The sequence below is a fragment of the Hyaena hyaena genome, unplaced genomic scaffold (genome assembly GCF_003009895.1).
Source record: "Hyaena hyaena isolate Hyena2069 unplaced genomic scaffold, ASM300989v1 scaffold_1376, whole genome shotgun sequence".
Classification (NCBI taxonomy): Eukaryota; Metazoa; Chordata; class Mammalia; order Carnivora; family Hyaenidae; genus Hyaena; species Hyaena hyaena.
Window position 1 is genome coordinate 110,285 of NW_024082009.1, and position 18,229 is coordinate 128,513.

An 18,229-nucleotide genomic window follows, 5' to 3' on the forward strand; every position below is an offset into this window, starting at 1 on the left:
TAATCTTAATGGTCCTGGAAATCATTCTGCCCCAAGCAGTATAATAACCAGCCTGTTACTCACACCTGAAATTCTGCCTGTTAGATAAATTCCTGTGAAATGAAATCCCTGCAACTAAGAATTCTTGAGTCATTTTCACCTATTAATAACTTATGAATTCATTTATTAGATATTTTCCCAATTTGATAGTTAATTGATATGTTTTAAACCAATATGTAATAGGCTGCTGATATTCATAAAAAAGAATACGTGGAAAGTCATCTCTGAAGAGGCCTTACAAAGAAAAGTAACCTGATGTGAGGGATAGTAAAGAAATCGACCAGAGCCGAGGTAATTCCAGCAGTAGTGCTGGTCGGCCTGAAGAAAGGACTGACCTGTTTTATACTGCTTCAGCTTGATCTATAAGAATATCTTTGTGGCCTCCCACAATGCCCTTTAATATGCGCAAATTGATAGAAGTACGTTAAAAATGAGCAGTCTTTGCTGAAGCAGTAACAGTTTTCCACACAATCAGTCATCTCAAACGTATGGAACTTTCTCCCAAAGGTCAAATTCACTACTGTACCTTTGCTTGGGAACGGAATTGCAGTACAAGCAAGTAACAGAATCAGTCATCTTTTTAAGGGTATGTCTCTTTTTCCCATCTTCAGTACTGATGACCAGGAGCACGCCAGACTGTGCCCCACACACAATCCAGCTTTCCTTTTCAACAGGAAGATGCACCAAAGCTAGGCACAGTATTCTACTATCAGTAACTTCCTGTTAAAAAAAGGAAAAAAAAAAACCACTCTAAAGAACTTGACTCTGGCCTAAGTGACTAGAATTAGAATAGAATAAAAATATCATTATCCATACACTTAACTCTTTTTACTCTCTTGCTTTTAATTTTAAAAACAATGATGATGTTTTTTAACTTTCAACAATAAATGAGTTAACTGGCAAACAATTCTGCCTATCTAAAATGCATCTAAAGCTAAAACTAAAATTGAACAGTATTTTTCAGTATCCATGATTCCCACTCCATCAAAATAATATGAGATGATTGTTTAAACTTGAGAATAATGATTAGGCATAACATGTATTTCACAGGAACAGACAAAATATTAGGTTATTTTTTAAGTCTAGAAATTTATCTTATCTTTGCTAATATAATTTATTGATCCATCTTGTCGAGCAGTACCCGGATTTCCTCTTTCAGTCATGAGCACCCACCCCCAGCTGTCATGAGTGTTGGTTACTAAGAGGTCAGAGTTGCACCCTCCACCACATAACTCCTCCACTGGTGGGAGCTGGCTTGGCCAGAAATGGCAGGGAGGCAGGGCCATGCCCACCCTTGGGCAGACCGCAGCCAATGCCTGACTGCCATGTGGGAATGAAAAACTGATGGCCTTGAGAGACCCATCTGTGCTGCTATCTACACCCCACTCTTTCAAGGTTAAAGACTGACAGCAGACTTCTTCAGAAACTACATTTTTGTGGAATTTCTTCTGCTATTCTTTTGGCTTCCTTCACTTCCTTAAAAGTTACTCTCTTCTTATAAAACCTGTACACGACTCTTCTGTCTTAAACCCTGTTTCTAGGGCTCCTGACCTGACAGAAACATATACTATTATTTTAAAACAGAACATAGACTATTTAATATTATGGCAATACTCTTGTTCTACCAGAAATCTAACGTAATAATACTCCTATATTGCTTTCATTTAATTTCTTCCTAAGTAACGTTTTAACTGATACCTTATTTATATAACCTGCAAAATAAATTTTCTAAAGTATCTGTAATTTATTTTGATTTACCTCAGAAGTGTGTTTTTCCATATTTAAGTCAAGAAATGAGAGCTGTCCTTTATCAGTGTGCCCACAGCCCAGCCAGATGCCTGCATTCTTGCTGTTATGATTTGTAGCAACCATGCATTCAACAATAAAGTTTTTAGGTATTGATATATGTTTCATCAGACAGATTAATTCAGCTGAATTCAAAATGTCAAAGACCTGAGAAAGTTGAAAGACAACAAAACATTATGCATTAAGTTAATGCATGTCCTCTTGAATGACCGTATCATTGTGCACAATGTAAAACTGCATGTTGTAGCTCTGTTAACCTGCCATCTAATCCAAGCAGCGAGATGAAGAATCCAAACTACAGGTAAAGTTACATTAAACAAGAAATTAGTTTTAGACTAAGCATAAAATATACTCTTTTGTATATATGTTTTGTAACTTGAAAAGAAAGAAAGTCTCAGAAGTGCCAACTGAACAGAAATGAAGCAGAGTCCGGAGCTATTTGTCACTCAATTTTATACTGCAGAGCCACATCGTGTTACAGATAAACACGGGCCATCAACAGAACAGACTTTCTGCCAGCTGCAGGGAAGAGAAATTTTGATCTTCAGTAGTGAAACTCACAAATCACTTCCAGATTTTGTTTTCATCTTTTTCCTTAAAGCACTAAAGAACTAGAGAGACAGGGTGGGGATGAGGAGGAGACCTGTAAGGAAACAAAACCAGGACTCAGGAGAGTGGGATCAGAGCCATGATACAGCCACTTGCCTTCCACTCATGAGACTCAGAAAAAGCTCCTTATTCTCTCAGTGTCTCATCTGACACTGGTGATGACTTTACCCATCTTGCCTAATATATACTGTACTTAAAGATTAAGTAGGTAGGTCAAAGTCAAAAAATTCAAGGTGAAGTATTATTGAAAAAAAAGGAGAAAAGAGTATGGGTGCCTGGATGGCTCACTTGGTTAAGTGTCTGACTCTTGGTTTTGGCTCAGGTCATGATCTCAAGGTTTGGGGTTCAAGGTCCATCTCAGGCTCTGTGCTAATAGTGTGGAGCCTGCTTGGGATTCTTTGTCTTCCTCTCTCTGCCTGTCAGCCACTTGCCTCTCTCTCAAAAAAAATAAGCAAGCTTTGTTTTAAAAAAAAAAAAAAAAGGAGGAAAGAATAAAAGAACAATTAAGCTATGGAAATTTCACTGTGAAAAAAAATAAAAAATACAAGAAGTCTATGTGGTTAATACCAGTGGTAACCAAAATTTAAAGACAAGTAGACATACAAATGGCCAGTCCATACATGAAAAAGTGCTCAATGTTACTAATCATCAGGAAATGCAAATCAAAATCAGCAGGAGGTAACACTTCACACGTGTCAGAATGGCTACTATCAAAAAGGCAAGAAAAAAGAAGGGCTAGCATAAATGTGGAGAAAAAGGATCCCCTGTACACTGCTGGTGGGAATGTATACTGCTCCAAATGCTACATAAAACAGTATGCAATTTCCTCAAAAAATTAAAAATAGAAAAACCATACAACTTCCGGAGTATATATCTAAAGCCAATGAAATCATTTATGTTTAAAAGATACCTGCACTCCCATGTTCACTGCAGCATGAGTCACAATAGCCAAGACGTGGAAACAACCTAAGTGTCCGTCAATGGATGAATGAATAAAGAAAATGTGATATATATGTGAATGTATATATGTACGTGTGTGTATATATGCACACAATGGAATATTATTCAGCCATATATAAGAAGGAAAATCTGTCATTTGCAAACAGCATGGATGGACCCTGAGAGTATAATGTTAAGTGAAATACGTCAGGCAGAAAAGACAAATACAGTACAGTATCACTCATATGTGGAACTAAAAAAGAACAAAATAAAGAAAACAAAACAAAGCTTCCAGATACATAAAATAGACTGGTAGTTGTAAGAGGCAGGGTACAGGAGGGGGAAAATAGGTAAAGAGGGTCAAAAGGTACAAACTTCCTGTTATAAGACAGGTATGTGATGTATAGCATGGTGACTAAAATTAACAATACCATAGAGCATATTTAAAAGTTGCTAAGAGTAGGTCTTAAGAGTTACTATCTCAAGAAAAAAACTTGTAACTTGTGAGGTAATGAACATTAACTAAACTTACTATGGTAATGATTTCAGAACACACGTATGTATCAAATCATCATGTTGCACACCTAAAAATAATACAGTGCTTATATCAATTATATCTCAATAAAATCAGGGCATGGGAAGGTAGGGAAAGTAGCCAAGATAATTATAGAATTGTTGATCAAGTCAGTATATGTACTCCACTATTTCCGAGTAGACATTTTAAAGATGAACAAAAGTTTTTCAATAAATTATGGTACAAAATCAAGAGTCCACAACATAAAGAGAGCTCTCATTTTGATGTATTAAAATTTTACTGTTTAAATTTAAAACATAGTAAGAAATTTACTTCTGATAATATGGTGAGAAAGGTTATTTGGGACAAACCACCCATCTAAAAGTAACTTAAGGGGCGCCTGGGTGGCTTAGTCGGTTAAGCATCCGACTTTCGCTTAGGTCATGATCTTGCGGTTCGTGGGTTCGAGCCCCGCATCGGGCTCTGTGCTGACTGCCAGCTCAGAGCCTGGAGCCTGTTTCAGTCTGTGACTCCCTCTCTCTCTGACCCTCCCCTGCTCACGCTGTCTCTCTCTCTCTCTCTCTCCTAGAAATAAATAAAAACATTAAAAAAAAAATTTAAAAGTAACTTAAAATGCTAAGGAAATTATTTTTTTAATCTCTTAAAAATATTACAGATATGACAACATAATAAGACTTATGAAGACAAAATATTAGCGAAAGACAGAATCTAATGAAAGACAGAGAGGTCAACTGAACCTTAAAGCTAGATATTTCCTTAAAGGCATTTGTCTACTGAAGGCAAAACTGATGTGTGGTTTCTGATATCTTATCTATCAGCGAAAAAGAAGTTCAAATCTAGGGCCTGCCCGAAGTGGAGTCCAATAAAGGCCTGTTTCAATCAATCTGGAACCCCAAAGGGCTGCACTTTCAGAGTAATTGAGAACCAGAAATAAAGCCAGCCACTTTCACTGGTATGAGGAAAGTTACCTTGTACTTTACAGACAAAAGGGGAGGAAGGAAAAGAACCCTGAGAGACTGTTATTCAAAAGCTTGCTCTCACGAACATCTGTAGACCAGATTCCCATTGTCTAGGTATTTCAAAAAAATTCTCAAGCCAGGAATTGAGTTAACAGTAATTTGCAGCAAGAAAATCAAGAAAAAAAATGTGGAAGACCTATATGCAAAACTGTAGAACTTTATTGAAAGACACTTAAGAAAACATAATCCACATTCAAGAATAGAAAAGCTTAATATAATAAAGACAAAATCCTCCCCAAATTATCTGAGGATTCAATGCAAGTCCAATCCAAGTCACGATAGGGTTTTTCATAGAAGTTGACAAAGTGATTTTAAAATTTATATGGAAAAACTAAATCCAAGAAAGCTAAAGCATTCCTAGAGGAGAAAAATAAGTAAAGAAAGGAGCCTTATAAAATGACAAGAATTAACATAGGACAGTATTAGAGGAAGAACAGATAAGTTGACCATTGCAAGAGAGCATGCGTGTGGATGTGTATGTATGTATCTGACATATTAAAGAGCAAAACTGGGGGGAAAAGATCAATAGAAAAAAGGAAGAAACTATTTAATAAATAAAGCTGGAAAATTTAGTTATCCCTATGGAAAAAAGAAACTGGATCCAGATAAAATTCCAATTCCTAATGGGTTAAGACTTAAATGTCAAAGCAAAACATTTGTTTTTTCTTTTTAGAGAGAGAGAGAGCAAGTGGGCAGGGGAGAGGAGCAGGGGAGAGAGGGTATATCCTAAGCAGGCTCCACACTCAGCACAGAGCCTGACACAGGGTTCAGTCCCACGACACTGGGATTATAACCTGAGCCAAAGTCAAGAGCTGGATGCTTAACTTACTGAGCCACCCAGGTGCTCCCAAAAGCAAAACATTTAATCATTTTGAAGAAGCCATAGATAAATATTTTTGTGACTCTGGGAGAGATGAGGATGTCTTAAAACAGGACCCCAAAAGTAATAAACATTAAAAGGGCTGTTAAGTTTATCTGTAATAAAATTAAGATATTCTATTCATCAAAAGGCACCCCACAGGAAAAAAAAAAAAAAGAAAGACAAACCACAATTGGAAAAGAGATTTGCAATATATATAACCAACAAGGGATTAGTATTTTTTTTCTTTTACTTACTTCATTTCTTTGCAAAAAATCCCACAGAAAAATCATCAAAATAACGAACAGTTATTTCCCAGAGGAGTAAATATGTATATAACCAATGAACATATAAAGAGATGATCATCCTTACTAGTATTTAGAAAAATGTAAATCAATATACAAGACAATATATTTGAAAAAAATAAGAACCCAGACAGTACTAAAATTTATGGAGAATATATAGAGAAATGGCTACCCTAACATACAGGTGATGGAAGTGTCAAGCTGGTACAATTTCTTCAGAAAATAACATGGATATTCATATATCCTATGATTCTGCAGTTCAGCTCCTAGGTGAATACCACAGAGCAATTCTCATACATTCTACATGAGAGAAGTACAACCATGGTCATAGCAGTACTGTTCATAATAACAAAAAACCTGGAAATGATGTCAATACCCATGGACACAATCATGGGTACATATACTATAGGTCATTCAAAGAGTGGAATGGAACAGCAGTGAAAATAATCAATGGTTATGTTTAACAACCCCATAAATCTTATAAAATAAGGTTGGAAAGCAACTGAAAATATCTTGGAACATGACATGATTACAATTCCATTTTTAGTAGAAGATGAATAGAGGAAAACTAAACTGAGTAGCAAACATAAAGAAAAGGGAAGTGGACATTATCTCCAAAGTTATAAAGCGGCTACATCTCTAGGGAAAGGAGAATGATACAATCAGGAAGAAGCATATGGGGGCTTCCAGGGTGTTACTAATACTCTATTTTGTGCCACGAGTGCTGGGGAATATAGGAGTGTTGCATTATGACTGCTTTAAACTGTAGGCATATGTTTACTTATATATGTGAAGACTGTATATGTATATGCTTATATATTTGAATATATGTGTGAATATAATATATATACATGCATATTACATATGCATATTCATATATGTATATATACATATATTTGATGTTCTGTATAAAATATTGATAAATTTTTACTGTAAGCATACCTGGGCAGAAGTGGGCCTTTCTTGAGGATTTTCTTTCAAACACTTTTTGATTAACTTCTCAACCATAGGCCATGGGGCACAACCATATTCTTTAACTGGATCTAAAACATTCAAAAACATATCATGCTAGAACATTAGACAAATCAGAACAACTGTTTAATTTCCTTTCATTGTGCATGAGAGTTTCAGATCACGCAAAGGAAAACTCTGATCTCCTTAATCCTATTTTTATTATGGATCTACTTATATCACTAACGTAAAGAGAATTTTTTTAGCTTTATATCTACTAGAGACATCAAAAAGATTTCTTGATTTTTATTATATAAAAAGATACAAATACCAATTGAATAAAATGATTCCACACCTCCATTTCACATACACTTTGAAAAAACTATTGTGCATATAATTAGACTTCTGTGGAATTACTTTTAATTTTAATACTTAAATCTAGCAAGCATTTAATCTTCGTAGCCCTACAGTCAGTTTGTGCACATTTCTTTTTATAAGAGGTGTGCCATGCTTCTGGTTGGTATAAACCAGAGGCCTGGGAAATGTCACTGGAAAGGTAACTGGTAAAATAAGGGGGATGATCTAATAATGTTAAAGTTTATCCAAATAATAATAAGTTTTATTTTTGTGGGAATCTTTATTTTTTTCTTTATTTTTTCCTTAGTTTATTGTCAAGTTGGTTTCCATATAACACCCATTGCTCATCTCACAAGTGCCCTCCTCCATGCCCATCACCCCCTTCCCCTCTCCCCAACTCCCATCAGCCCTAAGTTTGTTCTCAGCATTCAAGAGTCTCTCATGGTTTGCCTTTCTCCATCTCCCCAACTATTTTTCCCTTTCTCCTCCTCCATGGTCTTCCATTAAATTTCTCCTAATCCACCTATATGTGCAAACATGGTATCTGTCCTTCTCTGCCTGACTTATTTCACTCAGCATAACACCCTCAAGTTCCATCCACATTGTTACAAATGGCCAGATTTCATTCTTTCTCATTGCCATGTAGTATTCCATTGTATAGATACACCGCATCTTCTTGATCCATTCGTCAGTTGATGGACACGTCTTCACTGGATTATTTGTTTTTCGGGTGTGGAGTTTGGTGAGTTCCTTATAGATTTTGGATATTAGCCCTTTATCTGATATGTCATTTACAACTATCTTTTCCCATTCCATCCGTTGCCTGTTTTATTGATTGTTTCCCTTGCTGTACAGAAGCTTTTTATCTTGATGAAGTCCCAATAGTTCATTTTCGTTCTTCATTCCCTTGCCTTTGGAGATGTGTCAAGTAAGAGACTGCTGTGGCTGAGGACAAGGAGGTTGTTTCCTGCTTTGTCCTCTAGGGTTTTGACGGTTTCCTGTCTCACATTCAGGTCCTTCATCCATTTTGTTTAGTTTTGTGTATAGTGTAAGAAAATGGTCTAGTTTCATTCTTCTGCATGTTGCTGTCCAGTTATCCCAGTACCATCTGTTAAAGAGGCTGTCTTTTTTCCGTTGGATACTCTTTCCCGCTTTGTCAAAGATTAGTTGGCCATACATTTGTGGGTCCAATTCTGAGTTCTCTTTTCTATTCCATTGGTCTATGTGTCTGTTTGTGTGCTAATACCATACTGTCTTGATGATGACAGCTTTGTAGTAGAGGCTAAAGTCCGGGATAGTAATGCCTTCCATGTTGGTTTTCTACTTCAGTATTACTTTGGCTATTCGGGGTCTTTTGTGGTTCTATACAAATTTTAGGATAGTTTTTTCTAGCTTTGAGAAGAATGCCGGTGCAATTTTGATTGGGATTGCATTGAATGTGTTGATTACTTTGGGTAGTAATGACATTTTAACAATATTTATTCTTCCAACCCATGAGCATAGAATGTTTTTCCATTTCTTTGTGTCTTCTTCAATTTCCTTCATAAGTTTTCATCATACAGATCTTCTATATCTTTGGTTAGGTTTATTCCTAGGTATTTTATGGTTTTTTGTGCAATTGTGAATGGGATCATCTTCGTGATTTCTCTTTTTGTTGCTTCATTTTTGGTGTATAAAAGTGCAACTGATTTCTGTATGTTGATTTTGTACCCTGCAACTTTGCTGAACTCATGGATCAGTTCTAGTAGGCTTCTGGTGGAGTCTGTTGGGTTTTCTATGTAGAGTATCATGTCGTCTGTGAAAAGTAAAAGTCTGACTTCTTCTTTGTCAATTATGATGCCTTTTATTTCCATTTGTTGTCTCATTGCTGATGCTAGGACTTCCAGCACTTTAGTAAACAACAGTGGTGAGAGTGGACATCCCTGTCATGTTCCTGATCTCAGGGGGAAAGCTCTGTTTTTCCCCATTGAGGATGATGTTAGCTGAGGGATTCTCATAAATGGCTTTTATGATGTTTAAGTAGGTTCCTTCTATCCCGACTTTCTCGAGGGTCTTTATTAAGAAGGGATGCTGTATTTTGTCAAATGTTTTTTCTGCATCTATTGACAGGATCATGTGGTTTTAATCTCTTCTTTTGTTAATGTGATGTATCACATTGATTGATTGAATGCGAATACCGAACCAGCCCTGTAACCCAGAAATGAATCCCACTTGATCATGGTGTATAATTCTTTTTATGTGCTGTTGCATTTGATTTGCAAGTATATTGTTGTGGATTTTTTCATCCGGACTCATCAAGGATATTGGCCTGTAGTTCTGTTTTTTTGCTGGGTCTCTGTCGGGCTTGGGAATCAAAGTGATGCTGGTGTTTTCCTTCTGTTTCTATTTTTTGGAATAGCTTGAGAAGAATGGGTATTAACTCCGATTTAAATGTCTGGTAGAATTCCCCAGGGAAGCCTTCTGGCCCAGAGCTCTTATTTGTTGGGAAATTTTTGATAACTGATTCAATTTCTTCACTAGTTATGGGTCTGTTCAGATATTCTATCTCTTTCCGTGTGAATTCTGGTAGTGTGTTTGTGTTTAGGAATTTGTCCATTTCTTCAAAGTTGTCTAGTTTGTTGGCATATAATTTTTCATAGTATTCCCTGATAATTGCTTGTATTTCTGAGGGGTTGGTTGAAATAACTCCATTTTCATTCATGATTTTGTCTATTTGGGTGCTCTTTCTTTTCTTTTTGAGAAGCCTGGCTAGAGGTTTGTCAATTTTGTTTATTTTTTCAAAAAAACAACTCTTGGTTTCATTGATCTGTTCAACTCTTTTGGTGAGAATCTTTCAAGTCACCCAAAAGGAGGTAGTTAAAGCAATATTCCCATACCTGGCATATAGCATACACTCAAAAATATTCCTTAAGTAAAAGAAAAAGCAGAAAATATGAGAAACAGCTACATATATCTGAAGGATTATTTTGTAAGGGGAACCAAAGTAATAGTTAAGGAATGAATGACAACATCTTAGAATTTCTTAAAAATATGAGACAACCATTCAAAATGAGATCTGATCTCATTAAACAATCATTTACTAATTCTTATTAATATTTACTACTAAAGATTATTATTTTAAATAATTCAACCTTCTATTCCTATATATAAATTATCTCCCTCAAGGAAAATGAAAACACTCCAGGCTAATGAGCACATAGTACCTCTTTATAAGAACAGAAATCACTAAGCATGGAGGTCTAACAGCAATTTCCTTTTCTGAATATTCTTCTAAATTTAATACATTAATGTGAATTTGGGATATTTAAAAAAAGTCTAAAACTGCTATCGTTCTCATGTGATTTTTATTGTGTTACAGGATTTAAGAATATTCATGCACTAAACAAAAAAACCATCAGTTGTGAAATGAATTAAGTCTACAACCACATTTAAACAACTTGGAAAGAAAGCTGCTGATATTAAAAATAAAATCTTTATTGTAGATAAAATAGCACTTACCAGGTAATTTTCCTTGTATTGCCAGTTCATCAAACTCATTTGGAAACTTCAAACCCTCTGCTATTCTACCTCCGGTTGTCAGGATGTCATAGAGTAGTAAGCCAAATGAATAAACATCAGCCTGCTGGTTATAAATAACATTTCCTCTGGCAACTTCAGGTGCACGAAACCCTGAAAGGAAGCAGATGTATTAATAACTATGCCCAACACGAGGGCTCATATGCCCAAGATGGAATATTCTTAGGCATGTATGCTGATGAAGAGTCAAGGAGATGAGCTCTAAACCTGGCCATGTCCTCACTGTAAGGAAATACGCAGCCAGTAAACAGCCCTGTTTATCCCTGTTTATATATATATATATTTTGACCTATCAGTTGACCAACTGATGGATACAATAGGAATTTTCTTAGAATAAGGACATTTTCCTACATAGCCATAATTTCATACTCATACCCTAAGCTAAAGAACTGTGTAATAATTAAGACAGCTCTTAAAAAGTGACATCATGTAAGCACAATGTAAAATATGAATATCCTAATTCATATTGTTTTAGCATCTTACAGAGAATTTCCTAAGTATTTCGTTTGCTATGCACAAAACTCACCTGTGGTGGGCAAATGAGGACTTTACATTTTACGAATAACATAATCTTTTCAAAAATGTTATGTGTTTTCCTAAGGCCACAAAGACAATGAATGGTAAAGTCAAGAGTACTTAAAAATAACGAGCTGCTCACACATTAGCTAGCTCATTAAGAATACTTATGCTTACCTTTCTAGAATGTTAAAGGGATTTTAGAGGCTAAAATAAATCTCATCCAGTTATTTATTATTCGTTCAACACATTTTTGGGGTGTCTATTATAGCAAGATGCTATTCAAAGACTATTAAAACATTCACTATATTTTGTCCCTTGGTAAATTTGCTGTTAGAAGCATTAGGATTTGGAATCAATGGATCTAAGAACAGAAAAACTCGAGGGTCATTTAGTCTAACTTCTCATCCAAGGCATATGTTCTTTTACAACAGTTTTTAGCCCTCTAGGCATCAATCCACAGATGTTAGAGCTGCAAAGAGGGTTAGAATTTTTTTTCTTTCTCAGTGAGTCAGGGGACACTAAGAAAGATAATTGCAAGGATATGGAAAGAAATATTGACTTCAACACGGAAATTATTTTAACCTTTTTATCTTTCCCCTTTCAAAATAAATATCTTCATTGACACAATTCTCAGTGGGAGAACATAATCCTTATTTATATATTCAGGAGGTACCTCAATTACAATATAAGTCACTTCTAAATGCTGCTTGAAATTCACCTGATAAATTTCTAATAATTTTATAATTTCTTGATTGCACTACCAATTTCTTCTAACTTTAACCATGGAGGAGTAGATGCTGTTTGAAAAAACCTCCCTCAAATAGTAAACACTGAATGATGATCTGACTATAACCCATCAAATAGTGTGGTCTGCATTAAATATGTTATCACAGATCACAATAAAATGACATTTAATCAGCAAAGCATGTAGAATAACATGAGACACTTATCCACAACCCATATCTTTAAACACAAAAGTGCATAAAATATTGCTGTAACTTGTTTCTCTGAAAAAGCATAATATCCACTTGAAAATGATGAATTTCAAAAATGTTCAATCAACAACAGTTTAAATCAGTTTGTCCTACAAAATAACACAATTAAAATCTTTGGTACTCTACCAACATCTAGGCAACACTGAAACCAGATGGAGGGCTTGGATCCAAAAATGGAGGAAAGCTATGATCAAGGTGGCATTCAAAGCAGCAGGGAAAAGACAGACTTTTAATAAATTATAGTAGAGTGAGTTGTGTTACAAAGAGGAATTAGCTGCATCACTCTTTATACCTGATAAACTTTTGATAAACAGAAGTTTGAATATAAATATAACTCTATGAAACTGCTGAAGAAGTATTAATAATTAAGTTGATAATACTGGGATGGGACAAAAGGTCTTCCTAATCATTTTCTGTGCCAAAGCAGGGGTGGGGCGAGCCAAAGGCTGAGAGCTGGGGGAGGCACACTGTTTTTAAGGAATTTAAATTTAATAAGCAACTGCATGCAGTGGGGCAGACCACCCCATCGTCCCTGTTCTTGGGACCCTGACCCTGACCAATGAAACATGTCAGGAAAATCGGACTCTAAAAGGTCAAAGAAATACAAGTTGTGTATCTCAAAGATTCAAACTCTACATTGGTAATATGCCATAAAGAAGGTTGAAGGAAAAACCCCACACTTGAAAATACCTGCAGTATAGGAGAGGCAAAGAGTCAACATGACTAACGGCAGCTTGCCAAATGATAAGAATAATGGACAAATGAATAAAGACACAAAAACATACAGGACATGAAAGGAAATATATATATATATATTAAGGATTGCTTAGCCTCAAATAAAAATAAGCAAATAAATAAAGATTTGAAAAATAAAACATGAAGTTTTCAGTTTTGATCATTAATTCTATGAAGATTAAAAGGAATAATAAGCCCGGAATGGGAAATGAGAGCTCTAATTTGAGTATGAAGGGAATTTTAATTAACTAACTTTTCTAGGAGGCAATTAATGTTTGAAAATTGAAAACATGCACACCCAGCAATACCATGCCTCGGAATTTAATGTTTAAAAAAATAGTTTCATAAATGGACAGGGGCACCTGGGTGGCTCAGTTGGTAAAATGGCTGACTCTTGATTTTGGCTCTGGTCATGATCTCTTGGTTTGTAGGATTGAGCCCTACGTTGGGCAGAGACTGCTTGAGATTCTCTCTCCCTCTCCCTCTGCCCCTTCCCAGCTTCCATGTAATTTCCTTCCCAAAATAAATACATTAAAAAATATTTCTTATAAATGGACAATTTAAATTTAAAATTATGTCAATTAAAACACTGTCAATATATCAAAAAGTCAGAAAAAAATTTAAATATATGTCAGATGGTTAAGTAAGTAAATTACTGTGCATACTAGCAATGAAATATGACGCAACTGTGAAAACTGATGTCTGACATCGAATATTTCATTAACATTGAAATATTAGTTAGAAAAAGAAAACTAAAGCAGAATTTACAATATAGCTATAAATAACTGAAGCATAACTGAATCTAGACACAGATATATCTCTAAGTTACCAGAGGGGTAAGAATTATTGCTGCTGATTTATTAACAACACATATTTCGACCTGCTTAATAGCATTTGCTGCTTTCACCTCATGCCCTTATGTTTTGTAAATCAAATATTACTTTAAAGTGACTTGGCTTGGGGAGCATAGACAGCTCAGTCAGTTAAGTGTCACAGTCTTGGTTTTGGCCCAGGTCATCATCTTGCAGCTTGTAATTTTGAGCCCCGCATCAGGCTCTGCACTGACAGTGTGGAGCCTGCTTGGGATTTTCTCTCTCTTTTCCTCTCTCTCTCTCTCTTTGCCCCTCCCGTGCTCTCTATCAGAATAAACAAATACACTTAAAAAAAAAAATGACTTGGCCTAAGGTGCCTCATCATGGAGTCCTTCACATCAAAACCAATAATGATTGGGGGGAGGGGGCCTGAGGGTGTTAAGACCTAATTTGCCAACATGATGTTTGATTATTAGTCTAAACCGTGAGAAGATCCTCAAAGCTATTTTATGTGTGCCTTATCAGTGAGGACTCCCCTGGAACTATTATACTTGTCACCCTAGTAGTAACAGGAAGAATACGCTTTCAAGCTATTGGATTTATTCACCACTGAATTTAATTTGGGAAGAAAATGAACACTTTTACTATCACCTGTCATTGTGAAAGGCTAGAAATAGGGACATCTCCTGCATCTTCACAAAGGGACCATATCGCCACGTGATCTATGATCTAATATTACGAGTGACCTATGGTGCTCGTGGACCATGTCACTACACTGCAGGGATATGCTGTTTAGCACCGATGGCCCTCAAAGACTAAAAATGTCAAGTACTAACTGACATCTTAAATGTACATTTGTTAAGTTAGGCTGTTCAAGTAAGTCTTTTACCTCTAGTTAAGATGGAATAAGAGCGACTAGAGTTACCATCATGCATAGAACAATGACATATCAGGAGCACAGGACAGTGATCCCTGAGCGACATGAACAAACAAGGCGAGTCTTCTGATGGTCCCGCAGAGGGTTTCCAGCCTACAGCACAGGGAAGGGAACCAAAAACTGAGCCTGGCACTCTCTAAGGTAAGAAGAAAGAGAAGAAAGTTGGGGAAAGTGAAGGCAGGTAGAATGTGCCAGGCATTGTGCCAAACACTTTACATGAATTTCTTTATACAAATTTAATTTTCACAACAATCCCCTAAAATAGAGATTGTTATAAGTTACCATTGTTGAACCAAGGAAAAAAGTTAGGTAATTTCTCTGGTCTCAGGTAGCAAGTGGTAGAGCAAGAATTCTAACCCAGACAGTCTGATTTCATAGCCAATATTTAAGAGAATCCAGACAGCCAAATAGTTCACAAAGCCATATCAATGTCTGCATCTCCAGATTCCACTGTGGTGCCTAGAATAGGATGTACAGCATTGAGAGAGATTAATTGAAAGCCACTGACATTGCTTTTTAAAAATTTGTATAGAAGTCCAAACTCCATTCATATTTACTTTCACTTTTTGTTCCTATCACAGGCTCATACTTTCAAAATCTAGAGTAAATACTTACCATCTTGTTAAAAGGTTTTCTGTAGATAATATTTCCCCCCACTGTGAGACAGTACCAAAATTTCAGTTCTATTTTAGAACTGAATCCCATTTTATCATTGATTCATGCAGGCATGATGCAGAGATGAGAAACTTTTGCTAACAAATAAGAACATTTGTCAATGACTTCCCCAAACTGAAAGATTCTATTATCGGGCATGATTTCAAAGGCCCTTCATTGGGGCGCCTAGGTGGCTCAGTCAGTTAAGCGTCTGACATCAGCTCAGGTCATGATCTCGCAGTTCAAGCCCCGTATTGGGCTCTGTGCTGACAGCTAGCTCAGAGCCTGGAGCCTGTCTTCAGATTCTGTGACTCCCACTGTCTCTGACCCTCCCCTGCTCACATTGTATCTATCTCTCTCTCAAAAATAAATAAAACATTAAAAATTTTTTTATAAAGGCCCTTCATGAGCTAAAAAAGTGTTATACTGTGCTGTGTATTAGAAATATTTGCATGCTTGAAACACTGAAGATGTTCTTGACCCTCATTATAGACCAGTGGCTCTTCAACTTGAATGCATGTTGGCATTACCTAGAGATATTTAAATAATATCAATACCTGGGCTCCATCCCAAACTTTACAGAACTTAAATCAGAATCCATATGAGTAAGGTCCTGAGACCTATAGATTTGAAAATTCTCCAGGAGCTTCTAACCTGTGGCCAGATTGAGAGTTCCAGTCCATGCCTATTAAAATAGAACTGTAAATGATACAACCCCAGGACATATATTCTTTAAGCTCTACATGTCATCTAATTCGCAACCACAATTGAAAAACACTTAACAAAATAATCCCCCATCCTCCATCTATAATTTAGACCATCAGAATTTCTTGCAGTATTCTGAGTAAAACAAGTCATATTATGCCTTAGTACCTTTTGCCTGGAAAGTCTACTCTGCTCTTTTATTGTTTTTGTTTTGTTTTCTCAAACTTCCAGCTTATCCTTTAAGATATAATTCCAGAATTCTCTCCTCTGTGAAGGAAGTCCTGACAATTTACAACTCAGTTAATTACTTGTTCCTTTGTGTTCTTATCATTATACCTTGATTGCCTATTGAAACTGACAAAATGTTTTATGATTATTTGTTTGTGTAATCCTATTTGTCTTGGCAGAATGCGTGCCTTCTGGAGGGTGAAATTTATATTTATTCATGCACGTTCCCCCAAATTCACCACTAGAGCAATTGCTAACATAGTCGAGGCAACTACAATATGCCAAGCCCTGTTCTATGCTATTTGTGTGGGACAACCCTATAAGGTAGGCATTAGTTTATCTCATAGCAATTTTCATAAGTGAAAACTGAGCCCCAGAAAGTAAAACCACACAGCCGTGAAGTAGTAGCACCAGTTTGGTATTTGGAAAACATTTAATAAATTATCGCCAAATGCATGAAAGTAACACCAGAAAGTAACATCAGTAACACCAGAAAGTTAACACCACACAGCCATGAAGTAGTAGCACCAGTTTGGTATTTGGAAAACATTTAATAAATTATTGCTAAATGCACGAATAAATGAATAAAGAATAAAGACAAACTTCCCTAGGGAATTACCATAACAATTACAGTGTCAAAATAATTGGTAAAATATGATTCATTGTCTAAACACTATTTTTAGAAATAAATTTTCGGATAAGCTTGCATTTTAACAAATGCAATGAGTAAATAAGAAACAGATCTGTAGATCAAAAGTCTAAGAAATTTATGTTAGGTCTGACTGTATATCATGTCATGCACAGAAACATAGGTTTCCTTTCCTTTCTTACTTTCAGAGAAGTATGAATAGAGCATGTTTCATAATCTCTCTCAGATAATAGTATGTATCCAGAGAGTGATGTTTTTATTTACCCAAAGACTACTGTATTTCTATGGATGTTGGCACGGTTGAAGCCATCATTCAGCCATCCACCTCAGTCAACAGTGCAACTGTCACAGGACCCAGAATTGACTGGCACCCAAGACAGAATATGATATAAATATATCCATTTAACTGAGTTAAAGTTGATGCTCTCCTAACTGATTTACAGTTCAACTTATTTACAGTTGAAAGTATCCCATATTTACCTTTACCTTTATATTTACAATGTAAACAGACACTGTGTCAATCCTTCCCAATAACTGAATTGTTTCTAACTTGCATTCCAACTCTGGCGCTACCTGGCATGGGCTCTGCATACGGGTAGCATGCATTTGCATCTGGTATGACCCTGTAGACATTTCTAATGGTCCCTAGGCTTCAGTTTCCTTACTTGTAAACCAGGAATAGTAACAGGACCTATGTCAGACACTCAAAAGGATTAAATGAGATAATCAACCTACACAAAAGTCTAAGCATGAGGCAGCACACCGTTCATACCACAAAAGGTCTGCTCCCATTCCCATCTTTTTTTTTAATATATTTTTTAATGTTTTCATTTATTTCTGAGGGAGAGAGAGACACACACACACAGCATGAGCAGGGGAGGGTCAGAGAGAGAGGGAGATACAGAATGTGAAGCAGCCTCCAGGCTCTGAGCTGGCTGTCAGCACAGAGCCCGACATGGGGCTCGAACCCATGAACCGTGAGATCATGACCTGAGCCGAA

General features: G+C 36.2%; 1 protein-coding gene across 4 annotated transcripts in view; it reads right to left on the reverse strand.

The window, feature by feature from the left end:
* LRRK2 (leucine rich repeat kinase 2) overlaps positions 1 to 18,229 on the reverse strand; it is a 139,832-nt gene that overhangs the window by 11,632 nt on the left and 109,971 nt on the right. For 3 of the 4 annotated variants that reach the window (XM_039223571.1, XM_039223570.1, XM_039223572.1), the window contains 4 exons: positions 10,918 to 11,088; positions 7,054 to 7,154; positions 1,798 to 1,992; positions 566 to 759 (listed from right to left, as the gene is read on the reverse strand). In XM_039223571.1, the coding sequence (XP_039079502.1) occupies positions 566 to 759; positions 1,798 to 1,992; positions 7,054 to 7,154; positions 10,918 to 11,088 (661 nt within the window). Of the gene's footprint in view, positions 1 to 565; positions 760 to 1,797; positions 1,993 to 3,925; positions 3,978 to 7,053; positions 7,155 to 10,917; positions 11,089 to 18,229 lie in introns of those variants that run through there. The other variant, XM_039223573.1, reaches the window with a different exon arrangement.